The 23,546-nt window shown below is 41.1% G+C and overlaps 2 protein-coding genes across 3 annotated transcripts in view; both read right to left on the reverse strand.

Annotated features, from left to right (window-relative positions):
- LOC138242657 (zona pellucida sperm-binding protein 3-like) overlaps positions 1-23,546 on the reverse strand; it is a 197,537-nt gene that overhangs the window by 15,342 nt on the left and 158,649 nt on the right. The window lies entirely within an intron of this gene.
- LOC138243249 (RING finger protein 112-like) lies at positions 2,637-15,993 on the reverse strand. 2 transcript variants are annotated; one of them, XM_069198771.1, is made up of 16 exons: positions 15,799-15,993; positions 15,133-15,188; positions 14,709-14,979; positions 14,169-14,363; positions 13,911-14,033; positions 13,360-13,464; positions 13,214-13,264; positions 12,586-12,642; positions 11,871-11,957; positions 10,072-10,195; positions 8,709-8,821; positions 8,015-8,068; positions 7,748-7,819; positions 7,428-7,643; positions 3,981-4,187; positions 2,637-3,690 (listed from the first exon to the last, which is right to left on the reverse strand). In XM_069198771.1, exons 2-16 carry the CDS (start codon positions 15,162-15,164, stop codon positions 3,310-3,312), a joined length of 2,088 nt encoding a protein of 695 aa, XP_069054872.1. In that variant the 5' UTR covers positions 15,165-15,188; positions 15,799-15,993; the 3' UTR covers positions 2,637-3,309. The 2 variants fall into 2 exon arrangements, with proteins under 2 accessions (XP_069054872.1, XP_069054873.1); XM_069198772.1 differs by lacking the exon at positions 8,015-8,068.

The following is a 23,546-nucleotide window of genomic DNA, read 5'->3' on the forward strand; positions in this document are numbered from 1 at the left end:
TCCAAAGATTCCAAGACAGAGGCTTAACTTTAAATAAAGATAAGTGTATATTTGGCCTGAAAGAGATCGAGATACCTGGACATTTGGTCACTGCAGAAGGAATAAAACCAGACCCAAAAAAGGTGACAGCTCTTTGCAGTACACCGAGACCTGAGAATGTTGCACTTTTGTGCTTGTTCTTAGGCACTTGTGGATTTTTGATGAAATTCATTCCTAATTATGAGGATATATCTGAACCCCTTAGAAAACTAACGAGGAATGGACAGAAGTGAGAATGGACATCGGAAACTGAGAAAGCCTTTGCCGAGTTGAAAAGAGCACTTGTAACTGAACCGTGTCTGGCATACTTCAAACTAGATGCGCCAACAGTAGTGATCAGTGACGCGAGTCCTGTAGGGCTTGGAGCAGTATTCCTACAAAGACAAGAAGATGGACAGAACAAGCCAGTGGCATATGCAAGTCGCTCACTTACCCCAACAGAGAGGCATTACTCGCAAATAGAGCGTGAAGCCTTGGGTTGTGTTTGGGCAGTGGAACATTTTAGGACATATTTATGGGGAGGCAAGTTCACACTTCAAACAGATCATAAACCCCTCATTTACATGTTCAATCCCAAAAAGGCAACATTGTTACCACCCAGGATACAAAGACTTGGATTGAGATTACAAAATTGAACACATAGTAGGGAAAACCAGTGTCGCAGACTCATTAACACATCTTCCTTTACCAGACACAGAAGACACTGGTTATGTAGACACCTATGTTGATAGAGTGCTTTCAATCAGCACTTATGAACTGCATGCACTGACATTTGAGGAACTTAAGCAAGCAACAAACGAAGATGACACATTGAAATTGTTGATGTCCATATTGGAAAAAGGACAATGGCCTAATCCAATTCCAGAAGAACTTCAGCCATACCACTGGTGTAGGTTGGAGTTATCTACATATGATGGACTGCTTTTAAGAGGACAGAGGATTGTGTTACAGAAAACAAAAATCAGACAACCATTGAAAATAGCACATGAGACACATCAGGGTGTGGTTCATACAAAACAGTACCTGAGAAGGAAATTTTACTGGCCCAACATGGACAGTGATGTTGAAAGACTAGTCAGGAATATGTTCCACTTGTGTGTTGAATCAGCCATTGTAGGAGGATCAACCTCTCCAACCACTTGAATTACCACCAAGGCCTTGGACAAAATTGGGCATTGATCTGGTAGGTCCCATTCAGAATGAATACATATTGACTCTCATAGACTATTATACCTCTTACCCTGAGGCGGTTGTTGTATCAGACATATCTTCAGCCACAGTTATTAGAGAGCTGATGAACATCTTTGCATGATTTGGTTATCCACTAGAGGTAGTAACAGATAATGGCAGGCAATTCATAGGACAGTTGTTTGAATCATTTCTGACTAACTGTGGAATTAAACACATCCGTGCATCACCTTACTATCCGAGCAGTAATGGCAAAATTTAAAAGATTTAAATTTTGCCATTATCACAGATACCTGAAAAAGGCCTTGAGAGCAGCTGCGACAGAAGGAAAAAAATGGAGAGAGGAACTCCCTAAGATTCCGCTGGCTTATTCATCAACACCTCACAGGGCATCTGGAGAAAGCCCAGCTAATCGTATCTTTGGACGTGATATCCAGACTAAACTACCAAACGTGGAAAAGAAAGAAGAAGAGCCAAGGGACATTCAAAAGACAAAAGATTTCCATAGACATCATGAGGAGTACGCACACAAAATGAAATTATATGCAGACGAGACACATCGATCAAAGGGATCACAACTTCAAGGCCGGTGATGTAGTGTTTGTGGCTGGCCTAGACAACGGTAAATTGGATGCCAAGTTCAAAGACACTCGCTATGTGTTATTGAGAAACAGCTCTTGTAAGTCTTTTGAGTTAGTGAATGTGGAAGATGGCTCAAAAATAATGAGAAATGTAAAACATCTTCGACACGCTCCTCCATTGGATCTTGATTTTGAATCTGCAGAAACAGAAAATGCTGAGAATACTGGACTTTCTGACGTGCAGGAAGTGCCAAGTTCTCAGACAGTGGAGAGTACATCCATAGGAAAGCAAGTAACTTTGCCCAGAAGTGAAGTAACAACCAGAAGTGGCAGGGTTATCAGGAAACCGGCTTGTTACAGAGACATTTAAAAATATAAGACTTGCATAGCTCTCCAAATGTTAAATTGCCCTTTTTTGTTTGTGTTATCTATGTACAGTAGATGTTGCTTAGACTGCTAGAAATGAGGTGATATTTAGAAGTGACTTAAGTAGAAATTGAACTAAAATTTGAGTGGGTACGCATAGAAATAGTTGAAAAAAAAAGTTGTAGGTGTTGAATAGAAATGGAAGGTTTTACATACATTTTGTTGTAATAGTTAATAACCGTTTACTGTTTGTTGATATAGAATTTTTACAATTGTATGGTAAAGTTATGACTTTAAAAATAACAAAGGAAGGGATGTAGTTTAGTGAGTAGACATTGCGAGACAACAGAACGAGAGAGTAGAAGGCGGGAATATATGGTGTAAGGGCGTGATCTGTGTAGTTAATAAAATAGTTAAAATAATATAAGAACGGCTCTTTATTAAGATACACAACAGAGATATTTCAAAGTTGATGGGAAATTTATTTTTTGACATAGAATCAGATTGAAATAACACAGACGACCGGGATATGTAATATGACTTTAATCTCTGAAAGTCAAAATCAGCTTGACACAAAGTACATAAGGAGTCCTCTCTGCACTAGAGTTCAAAGACCAGTCGGGCAGGCTCATATTTCCTATTAGCTGTAGACCTGAGAAGAGCTAACCTGCACTAATTAAGACTGTAGACCTGAGGAGTTACTCTGCACCAGTGAGTAAGAAAAATGTTTAAGGGCTTTTTCTGGTTTTGAGTCTCTGTAAGAGGCGAAGCAGACTTGTCTCTTGAATGCGGGAGAGTAATCCAGAGGATTCCTACCCACCCCCCCATGCAGGAAGGCCAATGTACAGGGTGTGAATCCAGCTCTGTAGGGGAATGTTGGGCTCTGTGGACACTGTGGACAGAGAGTCAGCACCAGGAATGGCTACTGGTGGATATTTCATCATTACTGAAAACTCTGCCAGATGCTGTAGCACCCCCTGGCGTTCACCCATCTGCACAGTGCACAGTGGTTCCCTTGTCTGCACTGGTGCACCCTGTAGCTGTGGCCATAGTCAAGACAGGACACCTGAAGATAAAGAGTGCAGTGCCTCTCTCACCAGCCGTGGCTCAGTGTTTGAGAGGATAGGTATCACTATTATGGCCTGTTCCTCTTGATCCGCTCGTAGACGGCTGACGCTGCTCTACCCACCCATACACTGGCTGTAGTGCCGACTATAGTTCCTGTGGCGATCCCAGCCTGCACAGTTATAGCGCCCCCGACCAAGAAGGCCCCAGCCACGCCTCCAGCCACACCCCCAGCCACGGTCAGCACAGGTATGGTCACCACACAGCCCACAGTCAGGCCAAACTTGATCTGATAGATCTGCAGGAACTTCTCACTCTTAGTGGCTGTGTACTCGCAGAGCTCCTCAAACTCCCGCTGGCTGACTTTGTCCTTTACATAGTCCAGCAGTTCTGTCTTCTTTACCTCCAACATCTCCCTCATCTTCTTTGGACGTTTCAGCATGTTATTGCTCTACAGAACATTGAGGGGTAAGTACACTTCAGAGTAAAGGATAGCTCCATATATCTTTTGAACATTCCAGTACACCCCAGAAACAAGCAGAAGACTACTCCAGAACACCCTGGAGACAAGAGCCTATGCTCTGGTGGCTCTGGGTGTCCTAACAGAATGCAAATGTACACAAAGAAACAAGGAGTGTCCATCAGGACACCCCAGAATGAAGCACGAGGTACCCCAATTAAGCCTGTGAACTCCCACACACATCTATAAACTAAAATATTCACACACAATCATATATTTACCTGCTTATGCAGAAAGCCATCAAATTCCTGCTGCGCCTGCAGGAGAATGAACTCCTTCAGGAACTTCTCTCGCTCAGAGTAGAGGAACTGTGAGAGCTCCTGGAAGTCCTGCTGACTGACTTCACCCTGCACATGGGACAGCAGCTCTACCTCCTTCTGTTCTACAGTCCTCCTCATCCCCTGTGTGGGGACGGGCATGATGCTTCTCTGAGGAAACAGAGCACAGGGCCACTTTAGAGCAGAGGGCAACACACTACGCCCTCTGAACTGCACAGTGCTCCCAGAAACAAAAAGGAGCCAACCCCAAAATACCCCAGAAACAAGCAGAAGACATCCCAGTGGCATCCAGTAAAATACACAGACAATGTGACTTACAAACACTCTCTCACAGCCTCCATGTTTCTTACTCTCACATGCTTCTTGTTTCTCATACTCTCACACCCTCCTTCACATACTAACACACCCTCCATGTTTCTCACACACACCCTCCTTGTTTCTCTTACACAAACACTCTCACACCCTCAATCTCACACACTAACTCCTCATTTCACACACACACCCTCCTTGTTTCTCTCACCCTCACATACCCTTCTTGTTTCTTTCACACTCTCACTCTCACACACCCTCCTTATTTCACACACTCACACCCTCCTCATTTCTCATACACACTCCTTGTTTCTCACTCTCACACCCTCCGTGTTTCTCCCTCTTACACACCCTCGATGTTTCTCACCGTAACACACACACCCTCCTTGGAAGACTTTAACATATCAAAGGATCCTCAGTTCCTCGCAATATTGTCTGCAAGGTGAACCTTTGTAGGGATGTCTGAGAACATTTTTGGGTAATGTTTCTTTCTTGAGGTTTGGGAGCGAGCCATTAATTCTACATGAGCTTTCAGAGGAGTAAATGGTTTTCTGGAAGTCAGGTTGTCTCAGTATCTAAGACACATAGAGCGCAGAGACTAAGATCTGAGAGAAGTCAGAGAGTAAGATCTGACTTCAAGCAGAACCTTTTCAAATCTTAGGTCCTTTTAAAACCCTGTGTGGTTTTACGGATGGTACAGTACACGACACACATTATCCCACAAGTTACACCTGTTGTGCATCCACTTTCCTGTCAGTTAGCTAGCTCATGAGGGTGCACCCTCGTGGCTTGGCTGGCAGTTTCCCATTTCATACACGCAAAACATTACCAGAATTTATTTTAAAATCGGTTTCCTGTTATCTGTAGTAAATCAGACACAAACACAAACTCTGAAAGGGCTAACATTATATTTTCTGTTTATTTGTACTTAGCTATGTGAGAGAGCTGATAGGGCCTAAGTGTGTTGGGACTCCTGGTTTGTAATTATCAGAGGAAGGGTTTATTATTTTTTGTGTATATTTGTTTCATTTCTTTACTTTTCCACTATATATAATTGTTTGTTGGTTTGTGGGGAGCACTGTCCTAATAAATCATCACTTTTGCACCTAAGTGTTATTGTGGCCGAGCCATTGTTCTGTTTTAAAATAACTAACTTGGGCACCCCTCCTGCCCTCCCTGTGACACCCTGCTCCCTGATATTGTGACAGACAAGAAGTAGGATTGCTTTGTAGTAACAACAATGGAAAATAAAGAAATTCTTACTGATCATAACTGATAATTCTGTTGCTGTATGCTGTAAGTCAGAACCAGTAGGTTCTTGAAATACCTCTAGCAGTCACAGGACTTGAACTGTAATGAAAACATTAGGGGAAATAGAAACACAGAGAGGACATTGCTGCACAACAGCTTGAAAGCAGGAGTGTGAAAATATCAAATCTTCAGAAAGATGAGGGGACCCATGGTTAGTATCGCTGTCTCGCGCCGCTGGTGCCTTCATATCAGTTCTGGTCCTGGGGCTCTATCTGGGTGGAGTTTACATGTTCTCCTGTGTTCATGTGGGTTTTCTCTAGGTGCTCCTGTTTCCTCCCAAAGTCCAAAGACATGCTGGTAGATAAATTGGCTTCCCATGCTGGGAGTACCCTGTCTTCTGCCAGCAATCTAAAAATGCTCTTGGAAAACTAGTTTACACAAATCTTGTTGCATGGAACCTTATGGAAGTCTATATGTATTTGCCCTTCATTGTAGTATTTCGTCTCCGAATAATATACTTCAAAAAAAGAAAACAGAAGGATTATAAGTAGAACACACACACACTTCTTGTTTCATACTCACACCCTTCTTCATCAGTCCCACACCCTCCTTGTTTCTCTCGCATACAGCCTCTCAACCCTCCTTGTTTCACACACTCACATGCTCTCCTTGTTTCTCTCACATACTCTCACACCTTCCTTGTTCCACACTCACACGCTCTCCTTGTTTCACACACTCACACGCTCTCCTTGTTTCTCTTACATAGTCTCACACCCTCCTTGTTTCACACACTCACATGCTCTCCTTGTTTCTCTCATACACTCTCACACCCTCCTTGTATCTCTCACACACAATTCAATTCAATTCAAGGTGCTTTATTAGCATGACCGATGGGTACAATCAGTGTTGCCAAAGCAAATAAAAATAATAAAATTAACATAGAACAAAACAAAAAATAGAAGTAAAATAAAATCTACAGACATGTTACAGACATTTACAACAAAGACATATTATATAATATTGACATATACTGTAGGCGGCTGGAGCATTATTGGGAGACGGGCTCACTGTTCCTCAGGCTCTCTCACACAACTCACATGCTCTCCTTGTTTCTCTCACACACTCTCACACCCTCCTTGTTTCTCTCACACACTTTCATGCCCTCCTTGTTTCTCTCACACACTCTCACACCCTCCTTGTATCTTTCTCACACACTCTCACGCCCTCCTTGTTTCCTCGTTTCTCACTCTCATACCCTTCTTCTTCATCACTCACAGACCCTCCATGTTTCTCACTCTCACACACAAACCTTCCTTGTTTCTCATTCACAAACCCTCGAAGAAAAAAACTCAGTCTTCACTCAGCTTTCCAGACAAGATTGTCAGAAGATTGTCAAACAGAGATCTTTAATTCAATAAGCCGAAGGGGAGCATATCACAGAGAATGGGTTTCTCCTAGCACTCAGTAAGATATGCTCACTTAACTGAAGTTACACTTTCCTTATACATTAAAAGTAGGCTAGACTTTAACATATCAAAAAAATATACAGGGAAAAGACAGTGTCAGAAGTCTTTCAAGCATAAACAAAACAGGACAGGAAGATGCCATTTATCTCTAGTTGAATACAGGCTTTAGTTGCAGAAAGACAGCGGTCTTAGGTGCAAACAGAAAACCTTTCCTGCGCATCGTCACTGTCTAAACCCATGTCACTCAGTCTTCCAAACCCTCCTTGTTTCGCACCCTCCCCCCTCCAGTTTCTTACATGCACACACACAGTCTCACACCCCCCCAGTTTCTTACACACACACACACTCTCACACACACACTCACCTGCTCATTCAGAAAGTTGGCGAATTCCTGCTTCTCCCTCGTGATGATGAGGAGAGTATATTCTTTCAGGAATGTCTCACGCTCAGAGCCCAGGATCTCCAAGAGTTTCTGGAAATCCTGCTGACTGACTTCACCCTGCACACGGGCCTTCAGCTCAGCCTCTTTCAGCTCCACAGTCCTCCTCATCCCCTGTGTGGTGTTGTGCATGATCATTCTCTGAAGAAAGGGGGAGCAAGGTCAACAAGCCCAGGAGTTCAAACACACACACACTCTCTGACACCTTTATACTAACATTGTCACACACTTTCACACACTGTTACCTGCTCATTCAGAAAGATGGTGAACTCCTGCTTCACATGCCGGAGAGTGAGCTTGTTGAGGGCATGGATTAGCTGGAGGAGGAAGCAAAGGAGTTACCGATTTAATTGACATTGATAGAGATGTTCTGGAATGAAACACACATTTCAAGGAATGATCTATCCTGACAGGCTGAAGGAACTGAGTCTCTGTATTCTGAAGGAACTGAAGACAGGAACAGAGAACAGTTGAAAAGGTTTTCTGGGTCAGCAGGGAAGAGAGGGACACACCTCTGCAGGAGAGGAAATTCTGTATGTGCTTGTGAGAATCACATGTGCCACTTCCTGTGAAGACAAGAACAAGTTCAGTGTGGTTTCATTGTGTAGTGTGGGGTCACAGCTTCACAGTTTCCATCACAGGCTATGCAGGTGCTAGTTACCCCCAGTTCTGTCAAATTGGGACTGACACCTACACAGCTTCTTCCCCCAGGCCATAACTCTTATAAACAAGGACACTTCTCTCATCCCTCCTCTGTGATCAGCTGTATATCTTCATTTGTAGTGCAAAAACAAAATCTACAGATAAAAAGTGATATGTACAATTTAACGATACACACAGTTAAGTAATAAAATGTAAAATTAATACTGTGTATATTTACAGAAAATATCAGTAGAATGTGCCATTAAATATATATATAGATATTCCTTTTGTGTTATTGGAATTTATGTCAATACCTGCACCAAGAGAAATGTATTGTACTTTTTGTAATAAATGAATAAGGTTTCTGAATTCATTCTCAATAATTGACAGACAACACATCAGAACAACTAACAGTTCATATCACACTGTATCCACTGTATGGCTTGTAGTCCATAGGGCTTTACTGCACTGTACTGGTTTTTAACTTTTTAACATGATCTTTGATGTGTTTTACCCTAGTGGTGTATTGATGGCTGTTGATTGGTTCAATGAATAATGTCTTACCTTGAATATCTCTGCCAGTGTCTTTCCTGTCACAGTTGACTGTATTGTCTGCAGGACCTGGACAATGTGGTTGATGTACTCTTTCAAGCAGTGCTGAAACTGTTCATTCATTTCTTAGAAAAACACGAGAAAACAAATGAGTAATAGAAGCTAGTCTTGAATTTAGACTAGACTACTAATTTTTGCTATTCACAATCCTCACAAACTCTGACACATGCAACCCAGTGGATTTCCTCAAAATGAACACTAAACCACCAACCAGACACAAATGGAAACAAGTGCATTAAAACTGAGAGCAGAAGGCGCATCTTTACACAAAGAGCAGTGAGAGTGTGACACAAGCTATCCAGCTGGATGAGATTCTCAGATCAATGATCTGCTATCTACTACAGAAGCTGGATGTCCTCCTCTTGTTTGTAACCTGTGTGGTGCCATGGGGGTAGTTAACACCACATTGGGCATGATCAGGCTCTCATTCTCCCTGTCACACTCCTTTATAAGCTCTTTGGGGTTTCTTTTCTTTATCATACACACACTTTCCACTGAGGGTGGCAATCACACTAACCACATCATTGAGGTAGCAGGATACATAACTCCATAATCCATTACATCTGGGCCCTGTGACTTCAGAGTCTCCAGTTCATCCGTTTCTCCTCACTGCTAGGAACCTCCTGCTTCCAGACCCCAACACAGAGCCTCATGCTTCTACTCCATTAGGTCACTGTTTCACACTCAACAGGTGCCTCAGATTCCCAGGTCCACCTCCAGCCATGATGTCCTCCCCTGACGCCACCAGGTTGAGTTACAACCTGATGGCTCACACAAGCTCACACTACCTACATCACAGAGTCTATTCGGCACTACACACTGTGCCGAGACCCAACACACTGTCCCTCTCTAACACACACTCACAACCTCTCTGGTTTCTCACTCTCACACCTTTAGGTAATGAACTCACAGCTGCCAGCGCACCACTGTGTTACACCTACGTAGCTGCCACAGCAGAGCCTCCACATTTGTCCTTTCACTACTGCAGCCACAGCCACACTATGTTCTTGCTGGATGTTCCCCCCCTTTTAAACCACTTCTACAGCTGCAGTTCATTCACCTATTCAAGTCTGGTGTGGTTTCCATGGCAACGTGTCTTCCTTAATCCGAGTTTCCACCCTCCACACTAAACACTCCCTGCATTGTACCACACATGCTTCCAGGCCATTAACAAACTCACAGCATTGCAGAACTTTACCACCCGGAGCTACCTGTAGCTGGTTTGCTACTCAACAGTACCTCCCTGTGGTTGACCAGAACACCTGTCTACAAGATTAGGGCAGCTGCTCTGGGAGTGGAGGTGTCCGGTTTTTACCTTGCATGGTTCCCTGTTGACTCCAAAGCAGTCGGTCCCCAGGAAAGGGCATGAGGTGGCAGCATGGCCTCTTCTCCCTGAGGATCCTCAGAACCTGTTTGTTTGTCCCTGACTCCTCCAAGCGCTGAAAGCACAGACAGACATGTCGACAGGAAAGGGGTAGGATCCCATCCCTCTGTGTCTAAAATAATGCAGCTCTGAGCCTGAAGTAACAGGCTCTGGAGGGGGTTTCTTTAGTCTTGAGTCCCAAAATGACAGTCTGAAGGAACGGAGTCTCTTTAGTCTGTAGGGTGTGTCCCACACTGCCAAGCTGGAGGAACAGAGTCTTTTTTAATCCAAAAAGAGTGTCCCACACTGACAGACTGAAGGAACTGCTTCTCTTTAGTCTGTGGCCTGTAGTTGTCTGTATGAGGCAGTGTTGTAGCTCCTGACCGGTCTAGAGTATCAGTATCTCTCTGCCTTTCTCAGCACGGGTCAGGGTTATATATACAGATGCAGCCATTCAAAATGCGCGGGCGATACCGCATTATTTTCCGGTATGCTGTATGCAGTCTACCGCAAGCTACCGGTAAATACCGCTAGTTACCGTAAATTCTCCTATAATACGACAAGCAAAATAATAGTATCCGGAATTTCCGCAAGGTGGAGCTAATAACGCTCAACCTCTCATGTTTGAGCTGTGGCCATCAGTCTTTAACGAAGATATTACTAATAGTATTAGTAATGAATGACCTTGGACAAGCTGTAAGTGTAAACTCAAAGTATTGCCCTGGTCAACATTCTTTTTTTCATTGACCGTCTTTGTAAAAGTACAGAAAATACAGAAAATGTAGAAATGCATTAGCCTGATTATGATTAAAAAACACATAATTAAACACGCGTTTGCGATTTAAATCAGAACACGATTTAAATCAATATAAATGTTTATATTGTAACGCATACTGTCCAGCCTCCATTTCTCTATAAAAATTCACTCTGTTGCACACACACACACAATAGAAGCAGGAACCGCTGTCAGAAAGGAAGAAAGTGACTATTCATTGTTATCAAAAATGACTTAGAATCGATCATGTTGTGATATTTTGAAATATAAAAGTCAATTGATTGTCCATAATATCGCTATTCTATTTTTTCGAAGAAATGTTTGTTAAAAGAAAAGTCCAGCACCAGCTGGATTTGAACACACAACCTGTGCGTTGTTAGTCACACACCTAGACCAGTAGGCTCTGTACGGGGGAACTCACATGAACAGGGAGGCGAAACAGCCTTACACAGCCCTGTCGCAGTACACGAATATAATCATACCGTTATTAAATTCTTGAGATACGCGATTCCATATTATATTCCCATTTAATCAAATTCTAAAAGTATGCTTGTTGACTCCGGTATCACGTTAGTTAAAGACTTCGAAGCTTAAAATGTTTAGGGAGAAATGGAATACTGGTGTGTATTTTTTTTCTTTAAAGTACCAAGACCAGCTATATACTGTATGTTTATTTTCCAAAATTAATATCGTTTATGGCCTTCACACGCGTTGCAGTATGCTCCTATTCTTTTTATGCTCAGCTACTAAGATTTCCCTTCAGTGGTAAAACTCAATATCTAAAACGGGCACAGTAAAGACGTTTACAGTAAGTCTTTCTACGACAGACCAACGGACCACGAGTGCCCCTGTCGGTCAACCGATTACGTACCGCGTCATGATACGCGATACCGCAGCCAATTACCTGCGGTACGTGTCTGTACCGCACACTTTGAATGGCTGCATCTGTATATAAGGTCCATAGTATTTCTCCTACCTGGATGATTCTCTCCAGATGTCGGAATCCTCCAGACTGTCCAAATTCCCGAGTTTGTGTCCAGTCCCGCACCAGGAAATCAAACCCCTTTATCAGAGATTGAGAAAGATCTCATATCAGCTCACCTCACAAAGTCATGAAATCCTAACGATTTCTATAGATTGAAGAGCCTCACTTGCTGTCCTACAGTACAGCTCAAGTAATAATGTGCATGAGAATGATTGAAATAGATTAAATGGCCAAACCAACACTGAAGTAGCTGTCTCTGCACTAACTGCATTTCTAATATAAAACCCTGGGTGACTCTAAATTTCCTTAACTTAAACTACAACAAGACTGAAGTCATGTTGCACCTGTGTAACACTAAGGTAAAGCCAGTGTAGTAGCCCTATCTGTGGATAGCAGTGTGCTGGAATTTCAATCAAAATTGAGGAATTTAGGAGTGATCCTAGCTTGACTTCCTAACCAGGTGCACGTGATCATATTACCCCTGTCCTGGAGTCCTTGCACTGGCTTCCTGTCAGGTTTCTTGTTGATGTCAAAATCCTTTTGCTCACCTATAAGGTTCTGCATGGCCTGGCACCTCAGTAACTGTCTGAACTATTATCACCCTACTCCCCACCTCGCAACCAGTTAAAACAGGCCCTGGTCTGCAGGTGATAAAAGAGATCTGATCTTTTTTTGTGTTCACTGCACTCAAGAGTAAATTTCATACCTGAAAATGCTTCAGGTTAAAGGCTCCTTCACCCTTTTGTGCCACAAGATACAGCAGCTGCAAACAGAGTAAACACAAGCCAGCTGTGTGTCAGAGACAGAGAAAGAGAAAGTCATACTGTAGGTTCTCTCTGTTAAAACTGTCTGTAATTGCAGAGTTAATTGTTTCTGTTTTGGCAACAATGTAGTTTACCACTCATGCCAATAATCCTGAGAAGAATTTGAATCTGTCAGACAGTCTGACAGAGACACAGGCACTCATAAAAAATAAACATGGATACACATATAAAACAAATATACAAATACAATCACATACACAGGCAGACACACATGGGGAAAGATAGGACTGGCCTATTTATATAGCCCTGTGACGAAAACCAGGCAGTACAGAGCATCACACACAATAGCACCTCGAGTCCTGCAGTGCTGTGCTCATGCCACACGTCACCAGCAGGGGGCAAACTCATACCCCGGTCAGAGAGACCCAGCACTGCAATCGCTCCACAGTCCCAGTTGAAGGACCTGTGACACTGAGAGGTTCCCGGTTTTAGCCCCCCACTGCACCACAGCTCCCTTGTGCAGGTGCTGTGTGGCACATCAGGGGATAAGACCGTGGCCGGGTGCTGTACCTCCAGGTATTCCAGGTCTGTTTTCTTCACATCAGCATGAACGTTGAAGATCTGGGAGAGAGGACAGGGGAGACGTCACCTCTCCAGAGCACAGCAAGGGGTACAGAGTCATCAAGGAAGGTGGGACAGGGCCACGCAATTCTCACCATATGTGAGCTGAGAAAGACGCTCAGGGCAGACAGCTTCACGCTCAGCTCCGTCTCCCGCAACAAATCCACGGATCCCTCAGTGTCCACCAGGAAGACAGCCAACTGGACAGAGGGGACAAAAACGGAATGTTCTGATCAGAGATGCAGTGGTCATCTGTCTCCTCTTCCCTTCCGGTACCAACACAGAGCTGACAGAGCTTTACACAAAGGGTGGTGAGAGTGTGGAACAAGCTGCCCAGCCAATGGCTCAATGGCCTACTAACTACTGTACCAATCAGACTGGATGGGAATGACCTCCTCTTATTTGTCTGGTGATTTGATGCACCAAAACCTTCCCATTCCTGAGCAGAGAATGCCACACAGATGCCCTGAGTGTGGACAAGTGGGTAACAGGGGCTGGTGAGGGTCAGTAGAGCTCTCATTCCTGCTTATTCAGGATGCCTGCAGGGTCTGTGAAAGACTCTCTGACTTAGTTCAACCTGCACCTGTCTGAGTCATACAGTTGCGCACCCTACAACAGATGAATTCCCAGCTTGCCCAGCCCTTGCCTTGCCCTCCTGTGTCTCCAGAAACAGAGGCCGGCTCCAGATGAACACACCCTTCGTCATGGTCTCAGTTCCAGGCTGCCACTCGAACCCTCGCAGAGGCTCATCGTCACTCATCCAGATGTCCTGTGTTCACAGGTAAAGGAGCATTCACAACCATGGTCATAAGACGGGACTTTACACAGAGAGTGGTGGGGTTGGGATGTCAGGGCTGTATGACACTGCTTTATACAGAGAGCGGAGGGGGTGGGGTGCTCTCACCATTTTAGACAGTTTGCGCAGGAGGTAGTTGAGGAGGAAAGACTTGCCCTTCCTCCTCTCCCCGACAATGGCCACCACACAGAGTGGAGTCTCCCTTACATCTGAGCGCAGGAAACACTGCCGAAGCACATTCTCTTTCAACAGGAGGGAGCCATCAGGACTGACATGGACCAGCTGAATGGGCTTGCCAGAGCCCTGGAGGTGGGAGACAACATTTAGAACTGAGACCAGGAGGCATTTAACTTTACACAGAGGGTAGTGGAAGTGTGGAGCAGAGTGCTGATGCCCACTGGACGGGCATCTCTCTCTGACATCCCCCAGGTCAGAGTGCTTGCTGTTGCACCAGGAGCACAGGGCATCTAAAGTCTACCCATCTCACAGTGTACACTGTGCACCTGCCACACCAGGATTCTCCAGCAAGTGTATCTGGGTTTCAAAATGTTCCCCGTAGCCTGACTGTCAGGAAAGCTTCTAATGGAAAAAGAGACGCAGCCTCTGTATCACCCTGCAGCCCTCGCAGAAAACAATACTACAACTCACCTCCTCTCTCTTGACTGTGCTCGCACGCTCACACACCTTGTGGCATTGGGGACAGGTGACCACGAGGTCGACCCAGAAGGACTCGATGCAGTCTTGGCAGAACTCGTGGCCACACTGGATAATCACTGGCTTGGAGAAACTGCCCAAGCAAATGGAGCACTGAGGCTCAGACAACACGGTGCTTCCTATGTCCTCCTGCTCGAGATCAGGAAACAGAGAGCTCTCTACTGCCTCCTGCTGCTGATCGGACATCAGGCAGGCCGAAGACATGCTGGAGCAGAGGGAAGAGAGAGACCGAGACACAGTCAGCAGCCAATCCACAGCCAAAGACAGAAAAGGACTTGGATGGCAGGACCAGCTGTCCTGGAACTGAGTTGTCTTCTAAACACATTATTATGAGTTTAAGTTTAAATCATAATAATACCTTTTTTCTGATGGGCACTGAGAATTCCCCATTGACTGTCCCAAGTCACAATAATCCTGTTTAGACAAAGATTAAAACAAGAACAAGGACCAATTCAAGTACGATAGCATTTATAAATACACACACTGACAGATCAGAGCAGTGTAACATACAGTATCGATGACACACTGACAGATCAGAGCAGTGTAACTCACAGTATCAATCACTGACAAGCCCACAGCAGTGTAACTCACAGTATTAATTACATACTGACAGATGAGAGCAATGTAACACACAGTATCGATCACACACTGACAGATCACAGCAGTGTAACTCACGGTATCAATCACTGACAGCCCACAGCAGTGTAACTCACAGTATCAATTACATACTGACAGATGAGAGCAATGTAAACAATCAGACACCGACATTTACTTAGCAGTGTAGCAGACAGCAGTGATCACACACTGAAAATCAGCAATATTTAACACTGATCACATTACTAAGTATTTATGTTTCAGATACAGGTCCAGTATTTTCAAAGTGTTAAATAGATTTTAAATTTCTCTGGAGCCATAATAGGCTCTTGAACCAAGAAGAAGTATAGTAAGACAGTAATAATAAGAGGAACAGCCACACAGAACTCAACACCACACAGTCCGTCCTATAATAATAATATTTGCTTACACTTAATATAGAGCTTTTCTGGACACTCCACTCAAAGTGCTTTACAAGTAATGGGGAATCCCACTCCGCCACCAGTGTGCAGCCCCACCTGGATGATGATAATAACTTCAGCTCTGCTAGTCTAACACATCTGTACGATTTGCTCTAATTTCACTGGGCTGTACTGAAATACCACAGCTGTCTGGGCTCTCCTGATCCCTGTCTGTGTGGATGAGAAGATTTAATTTGTATTACTCACCAAAAGCAGCAGCTCCTTTTTCAGCAGAGTTGAAGTGAAAGTGAAAGATGTTCCATTTAAGGAAATTAGAACTATCAATTGTGAGCTGATCACTCAGAAGGGTTCACAGAAATTGTTATGAAAGACTCTACTGCTAGAACACTTTCGGCCCGACAGTCTTCTTTTAAATTCTGATCTCACTGGACTTTGTTGCATTGGACCTGTTTTATACCCCAATTACACTGGGCTTCATTGCACTGGACTGTGTTTTTACCCTGGTCTCATAGGTTCTACTTCATTGCACTGCATTTTTACTCTGATCTCATAGGTTCTACTGCACTGTGCTTTTGTCATAATTTCACTGGGTTTACTACAGAGACTGGGTTTTTACCTGAAATCACTTGGTTTTATTGCATTACACTGTGATTTTATCCTGATCTCTTTGGGCTTTACTGTACTGTACTGTGAGGATGTGGTCTGTTTGACTGGAGAGCAAACATAAATCATACTGACAGATCAGGGAATTAATATACTGATGTAACCTGAAATATTAGCCACCAATCAACACATTTGGCTTCCATCTCATGTAACTAAAATTTGTTGGCTGTGGCCTCACATGATTTTAACTTGTGAATCACTTGACTTCCAAGAAAGCACAAGGCAGCATGCTTTTTGTGTATTGAAATTCTATGTAACACTTCCAGGGTTATATATCATACTTAGCCTAATATATAAATGTAATGTTTTGGATGTGATACCTAGCTTTGATGATTATTTGGATTCAACATTCATGAAATGCTATGAGCTGTAACAAAGTAGTTGGCACAGTTGGTATGTAATTCTTACATAATTTCCACCACTGGCATTATTCTGTTCAGTTTTACTTCTACTGTAGCTTTTAGATGACTAGCATTTTTACCCCCTTGAAGAAGTCAAAGATAATGAGAACTGCTTTTTGAGGTTTCAGGAGTATGAGGAAGTGCAGGTAAGCAGAAAACAAAAGGCTGGTTTTCAAGAATGTCACTTACAGATAAGGGTAGTATCAGCTGATTGTGGCAAGTCTGTTTATGCAGTTTTGCAATGCCATAGTCCCTGTAATGATTATGGAATGCATTGTCCTCTGTGAAACCAGTGCAGCAGTAGTAATAATAGCAATTGTTTGTAAACTATACCTTAACATTTTATTAATAGTGTTATGAATAGTTACAAGCAATCACCTTGTCTTGACGTTTACTATTTCCCCAATTTCGTCTGCACTACCTAAACTGCAAATCCCTTCTCCTAAATGGAGGACACACATATCTCCATTAGCAGGGCGATGTAACAGGTATGTAATGCATTGCCTGGGCATACTGTCAAAGTCCCTAAATAATGTTTAAGAAAACAAAAAACTACCTGATCTGTCAAATACTTTATCACAGTTAACTTTAAAACAAGGGTCTCCAACACAAGTTCTTGAGAATTATTTAGAATCAGTTGTATTGTGTTACAAACATGATGATAAGTTTCATTTATCTAATGAATTATATATAAGTGATAAAAAAATGAAAAAAATGAATAAAAGAATCAGAAAGAACCATAACTCCTAGTTGTGGAAAATATGTTGAGGCGAGCTGACTGTGTTCATCCCTGCCACAACCCTGGAGCAGGTCATCTTTCGGATAGTGCATCCTAGGAAGTGACTAGATATAACAACAGAAAGAGTTAACTGTGGTTCTCCCTTCAAGACTAATACACTAACTGCTGTGTCTATGTCCCTATCCTTCAGACATCTGAGAAAATACCTTTGATTCCTTACTGGTGGAGAATCTTTACACTTCCAAATGTTGCTAAAAATGGTTGACATCTTAATTGGGCTTAACAAGGTGGCTGAAACAAAGCCATGATGCTGGTCACAAAACCACCCATAAATTAAAAATAGTTTTTTTTTACATATTCCCACTCTATTTTAGACTTCCATAGATTGTGTGCAAGGATCAGGAAATTTGTTGTGAGAGAGAGAGATGGAAAAGGAGAAGGGCAGGAGATAATCCTGACAACCCTGAAGATATACATAGTATAAGAAAGTGTTTTTCACCCCAAGACGAACTCCCTCATCCCCTGAGAGTTCCAGAACAAGAGTAGTAATGCGTGAAATAAAGGCGTGTTAAAAGCTGAACATAAGGAAAACACATATATTATTATAACATTGAAACATTCACCACTTTCATCTGAAAGTTGGAGATCCTGCCAGTAAGAATGAAGGTAACAGATGGAAATTGAATCCATTATTGATCTATTTAAGAATGTAAGAAAATAACTGTTTTAACTTAGAAAGTCTTGAAGAAACAACTATGTAGATCTGTTTTTCCAGCTTTGTATGTCTTGGAAAAATACATGGCTTGCTACGAAAGGTTGCACAGTGAGTTTAAAACTTAAAGATAAAGAAAATAATTTTTCAATGTCTTTTTTAACCCACCTCCACCCCACAACTTTGGATGACTTTGTTATTTTTATTTTTGTTTTCACTCACTCATTTTTGTTCTTTATTAGACAATAACAAAAAGAAAAACGTACATTCACAAAAAAATAATCCAAAAACGTCCTACTAATATTCTTAACATCCAGTGCCATTCAAGTATGTCTCTAATGGGCATCAAAAATTCATTAAGTTTCCCCTGTTAATTATATGAAATCTTTTCAAATGTAACTTGTGATACAGCCTCTTTAATCCATTCTTTGTAAGATGGTCCTGTACTGTCCATCCATTCTCACAATATTATTTTTTAGCAATAATACAGAGAGTCAAAAAAGTAGTTTTATGTTGAATTGCTGCTTTAACCTTTGATAAATCAACAAGGATACATGTAATGGGAGTAAGTGGAAGACTCTTCCCACTGTGGAGGTCTAATGCCTATTACTCTTACATGGTCTAATGCCTATGTATTTCATTTAACTGGATAGAATTTATAATCTCTTCTGCTTGTGTCTATGTTGTGCTATGTTGTGTTAAAGCAGCTTACGTGCTTTGTGTATTGTTTAAACACATTGAAATTTGGAAAGATAGCCTTGCCCTCAGAGTACAATATGTTTCAAGATATGAAATGTAATAATGTTTATGTACATTATTTTGTGAAGTTGTATACTAATAATGAATACATTTAGATACTGGTATAATGATTGACTTGGGTGAGTAAAAAGAAAGGTTTTTTTTTCTCAGCTTCATGATCATTAAGGGAAGGGGAATGGAGGGTGGGAGCTTGAGACAGCATTTTGGAGTCATCACTTTGGTGGTTGGGATATACAACATTGTAACATACTCTCTCACTCTTACACTGTATTTGTTTATGTTTAATGGATAATTCTCAACATTGTGACATGGAATAATAAAGGTGTCAATAGTATAACCAAACGCTCTAAGATATTGAATAGATTGAAGAGGTTAAAAACACAAGTAGTATTCCTGCAAGAAACTCATTTGAAAACTGAGGATGTGCATCACATCTGTAGAAATTGTGATGGACAAGCTTATGGATCTGGAGTTTCATCCAAAAAGGGTGCTGTTGACATTCTTATTCATAAACTTGCTCCCTTTTCACTCAAAAGTAAAATAGAGTGTCATGATGGTAGATTTATTTGTTTGACTGGTAAATGAAACTCCAAGTTAGTGACTTTTGTTAATGTATATGGTCCTAATTTAGATGACCCAATATTTATTACAACGATAGAAGCTGAATTGATAAGGTTTGCAAACACTTATATTTACACTTATACTTATATAGTTAGCATTAAGCAGAGCACAACATAGCTTCTGTGAAGAAGGGGAAAAAGCAGGGAAAATGCTTGCAGCTTGGTTAAAAAAGCGCTGTATGTGCAATACTATTAGCAACATCAAGAAAATGGATGGGACAATTACCAAAGATCAGAAAGAAAGAAATTCAACCTTTGTTAGTTTCTTTGAAAAATGTATATTCATCTGAAGCCTTTAGCACACTGGAAGATATGCAGATACAGAGCTCCCAAAACTTAGTACAGAAGATAGAAACTTGAGTCATCTCTCACTCTATCAGAAGTCAAAGAAGCAATAGCAATTCCTTTTCTCACAATAAATCACCTGGACCCAATGGATATACAGCTGAGTTCTACCAGACATTTCAGTCCGTACTTAGTCCAATCTTACTGCAAACATGTAATAATATGTGGTTAACAGACATGACTTCACTGTCATTTAGAGAGTCTCTAATAACCCTTGTATATAAAAAGAGTAAAGATCCATCATTGTGCAGTAGCTACCGCCCAATAAGCTTAATGAACTTGGACAATAAGGTTCTAGCCAAAGTACTTGCTAATCGGTGTTACCAAAAACCATACATCCAGATCAAACAGGAGTTATGAAAAATAGATATTCTTTAAATAATACAAGAAAAATGTTTAATTTGATTTATCATGCTAAACTCAGTAAATCAACATCAGCTATATGCACACTGGCTGCTGAGAAGGCCCTTGACAGAGTTTAATGGAAGTACTTATTTAATGTGTTAAAAGTGTTTTGTATATGGGTAGGAATCTTATATCGCAGTCCACAGGCATCCATAGTGACTAACAGCTGTGTATCCAAACCTTTTGTTTATATAGAGGCACCAAACAAGGGTGTCTTATTTCATCTTTACTATTTAATTTAGCACTCGAACCTTTAGCCTGCAAAATAATAGAATCAGTCAAGATTAAAGGTTTAGGTGTTCATAAAAATGTTTATAAGATTGCTCTATAAGATGATGATGTTATACTGTTTTTAACAGATGTGCACAAATCAATCTCAGCAGCTGAAAGTTGTCATTGAAAGTTTTGGTAAGATGTCAGGTTATAAGGTCAACTGGAGCAAAACGGAGCTTATGTATCTCAATTCATTATCATTGAATCATAAGATTGCTCACCCAGTACGAGTTACAACAGAGATAGGGTATCTGGGGCTGAGAATAAAGTCTAGCTTGAAAGCTACCAGAGATGTTAATTTAAGAGACTTGTTAAATCAAATAAATGGGGATATACTCAGATGGAGATGCTTATCTATTTCCATGTGGGGTAGAACTAATAAAGTCAAGATGTCAATACTACCTAAAGTAAATTATACACTGAAAATGCTACCTGTGGAGATTGACAAGAAATGGTTTGAGGCACTGCATAAAACGATTACATCTTTGGCCTGGAAAGGGAAAAAAGCTATTTGTTCTTTTGAAATACTTACTGTAGCATAAATTAAGGTGGGTTAGACCTTTTTTACAATTATTACTTGGCATTTGGCTCAGTTCAAGCAAAGGAGTGGTTTAAATCAGAAAAGAAAAGGATTGGGTACAAATTGAGCATGATACAGCATCATAGCTAGGAATCTCCTTAGAAAGTTTGTATTATAGCAGAGCATGCCCTAAATCTTTACTTGAAACACCAATTGGTTCTTCTTTTAAAAAGAAGTTCTTATTTGGTTGATAATAATAAGAAGTATATAATAAGATGATAATAATAAGAAGTTGGTTCTTATTAAAAAGCTGCAAAAATATTATTTTATGATGCTTCACTATCTGTATATCAACCATTATTTAGATCACCAAGAATAACTATACTGTCAAAACAAATTAATTGGTCAGTATGGATTCAAGTAGCTGTTAGTAAATTGGGTCATGTGATTAGAGATAACAAATTGTTGTCCTTTTCTGAATTATCTCATCAAACATCTCTTCCAGCAAATTTGTTTTTAAATTACTCAAAACTTAAAAATGTACTGTCTAAACCCTTTCTGCTAAGTAAATTAAAACAAGAACTGGATAATTACAGCAATAAACTATTGCAGACTACCATACAAGTGAAGGCTTGGACATTTTACAACCTTCTCAATGTAAGGTCAGAGAAGTCTTTTGATATGTGTGCAACTCAGTGGACAGCTGATCTCTGTGTAGGGTCAGAGGACATAGACTGTGATATTGTGTTGCATAATGTTAGTTATCCATTTAGAACTATACATAACAAACTGCTTGAGTACAAAATTTTAAACAGACTCTATTATACCCCAGAAAAATTGGCATAAGTGGCATAATACAGGAATGTGTTCCAAATGTAACACACATAAAGGATCACTATCGCACTTTGGTATTGCACTTGGCACTATGGTATTGTCAGCACATACAGTCATTCTGGACCTCCACAGTGGGAAAAGCTCTCAGGCACCTAAATATCTCAATTCCACTTACTCCCATTACATGTATCCTTGGTGATTTATCAAAGGTTAAAGCAGCAATTCAACATAAAACTACTTTTTTGACTCTCTGTATTATTGCTAAAAAATAATATTGTGAGAATGGATGGACAGTACAGGACCATCTTACAAAGAATGGATTAAAGAGGCTGTATCACAAGTTACATTTGAAAAGATTTCATATAATTAACAGGGGAAACTTAATGAATTTTTGATGCCCATTAGAGACATACTTGAATGGCACTGGATGTTAAGAATATTAGTAGGACGTTTTTGGATTATTTTTTTGTGAATGTACGTTTTTCTTTTTGTTATTGTCTAATAAAGAACAAAAATGAGTGAGTGAAAACAAAAATAAAAATAACAAAGTCATCCAAAGTTGTGGGGTGGAGGTGGGTTAAAAAAGACATTGAAAAATTATTGAAAATAAAAAATTATTTTCTTTATCTTTAAGTTTTAAACTCACTGTGCAACCTTTCGTAGCAAGCCATGTATTTTTCCAAGACATACAAAGCTGGAAAACAGATCTACATAGTTGTTTCTTCAAGACTTTCTAAGTTAAAACAGTTATTTTCTTACATTCTTAAATAGATCAATAATGGATTCAATTTCCATCTGTTACCTTCATTCTTACTGGCAGGATCTCCAACTTTCAGATGAAAGTGGTGAATGTTTCAATGTTATAATAATATATGTGTTTTCCTTATGTTCAGCTTTTAACACGCCTTTATTTCACGTATTACTACTCTTGTACTGGAACTCTCAGGGGATGAGGGAGTTCGTCTTGGGGTGAAAAACACTTTCTAATACTATGTATATCTTCAGGGTTGTCAGGATTATCTCCTGCCCTTCTCCTTTTCCATCTCTCTCTCACAACAAATTTCCTGATCCTTGCACACAATCTATGGAAGTCTAAAATAGAGAGGGAATATGTAAAAAAAAACTATTTTTAATTTATGGGTGGTTTTGTGACCAGCATCATGGCTTTGTTTCAGCCACCTTGTTAAGCCCAATTAAGATGTCAATCATTTTTAGCAACATTTGGAAGTGTAAAGATTCTCCACCAGTAAGGAATCAAAGGTATTTTCTCAGATGTCTGAAGGATAGGGACATAGACACAGCAGTTAGTGTATTAGTCTTGAGGGGAGAACCACAGTTAACTCTTTCTGTTGTTATATCTAGTCACTTCCTAGGATGCACTATCCGAAAGATGACCTGCTCCAGGGTTGTGGCAGGGATGAACACAGTCAGCTCGCCTCAACATATTTTCCACAACTAGGAGTTATGGTTCTTTCTGATTCTTTT

The sequence above is a fragment of the Lepisosteus oculatus genome, chromosome 14 (genome assembly GCF_040954835.1).
Source record: "Lepisosteus oculatus isolate fLepOcu1 chromosome 14, fLepOcu1.hap2, whole genome shotgun sequence".
NCBI lineage: Eukaryota > Metazoa > Chordata > Actinopteri > Semionotiformes > Lepisosteidae > Lepisosteus > Lepisosteus oculatus.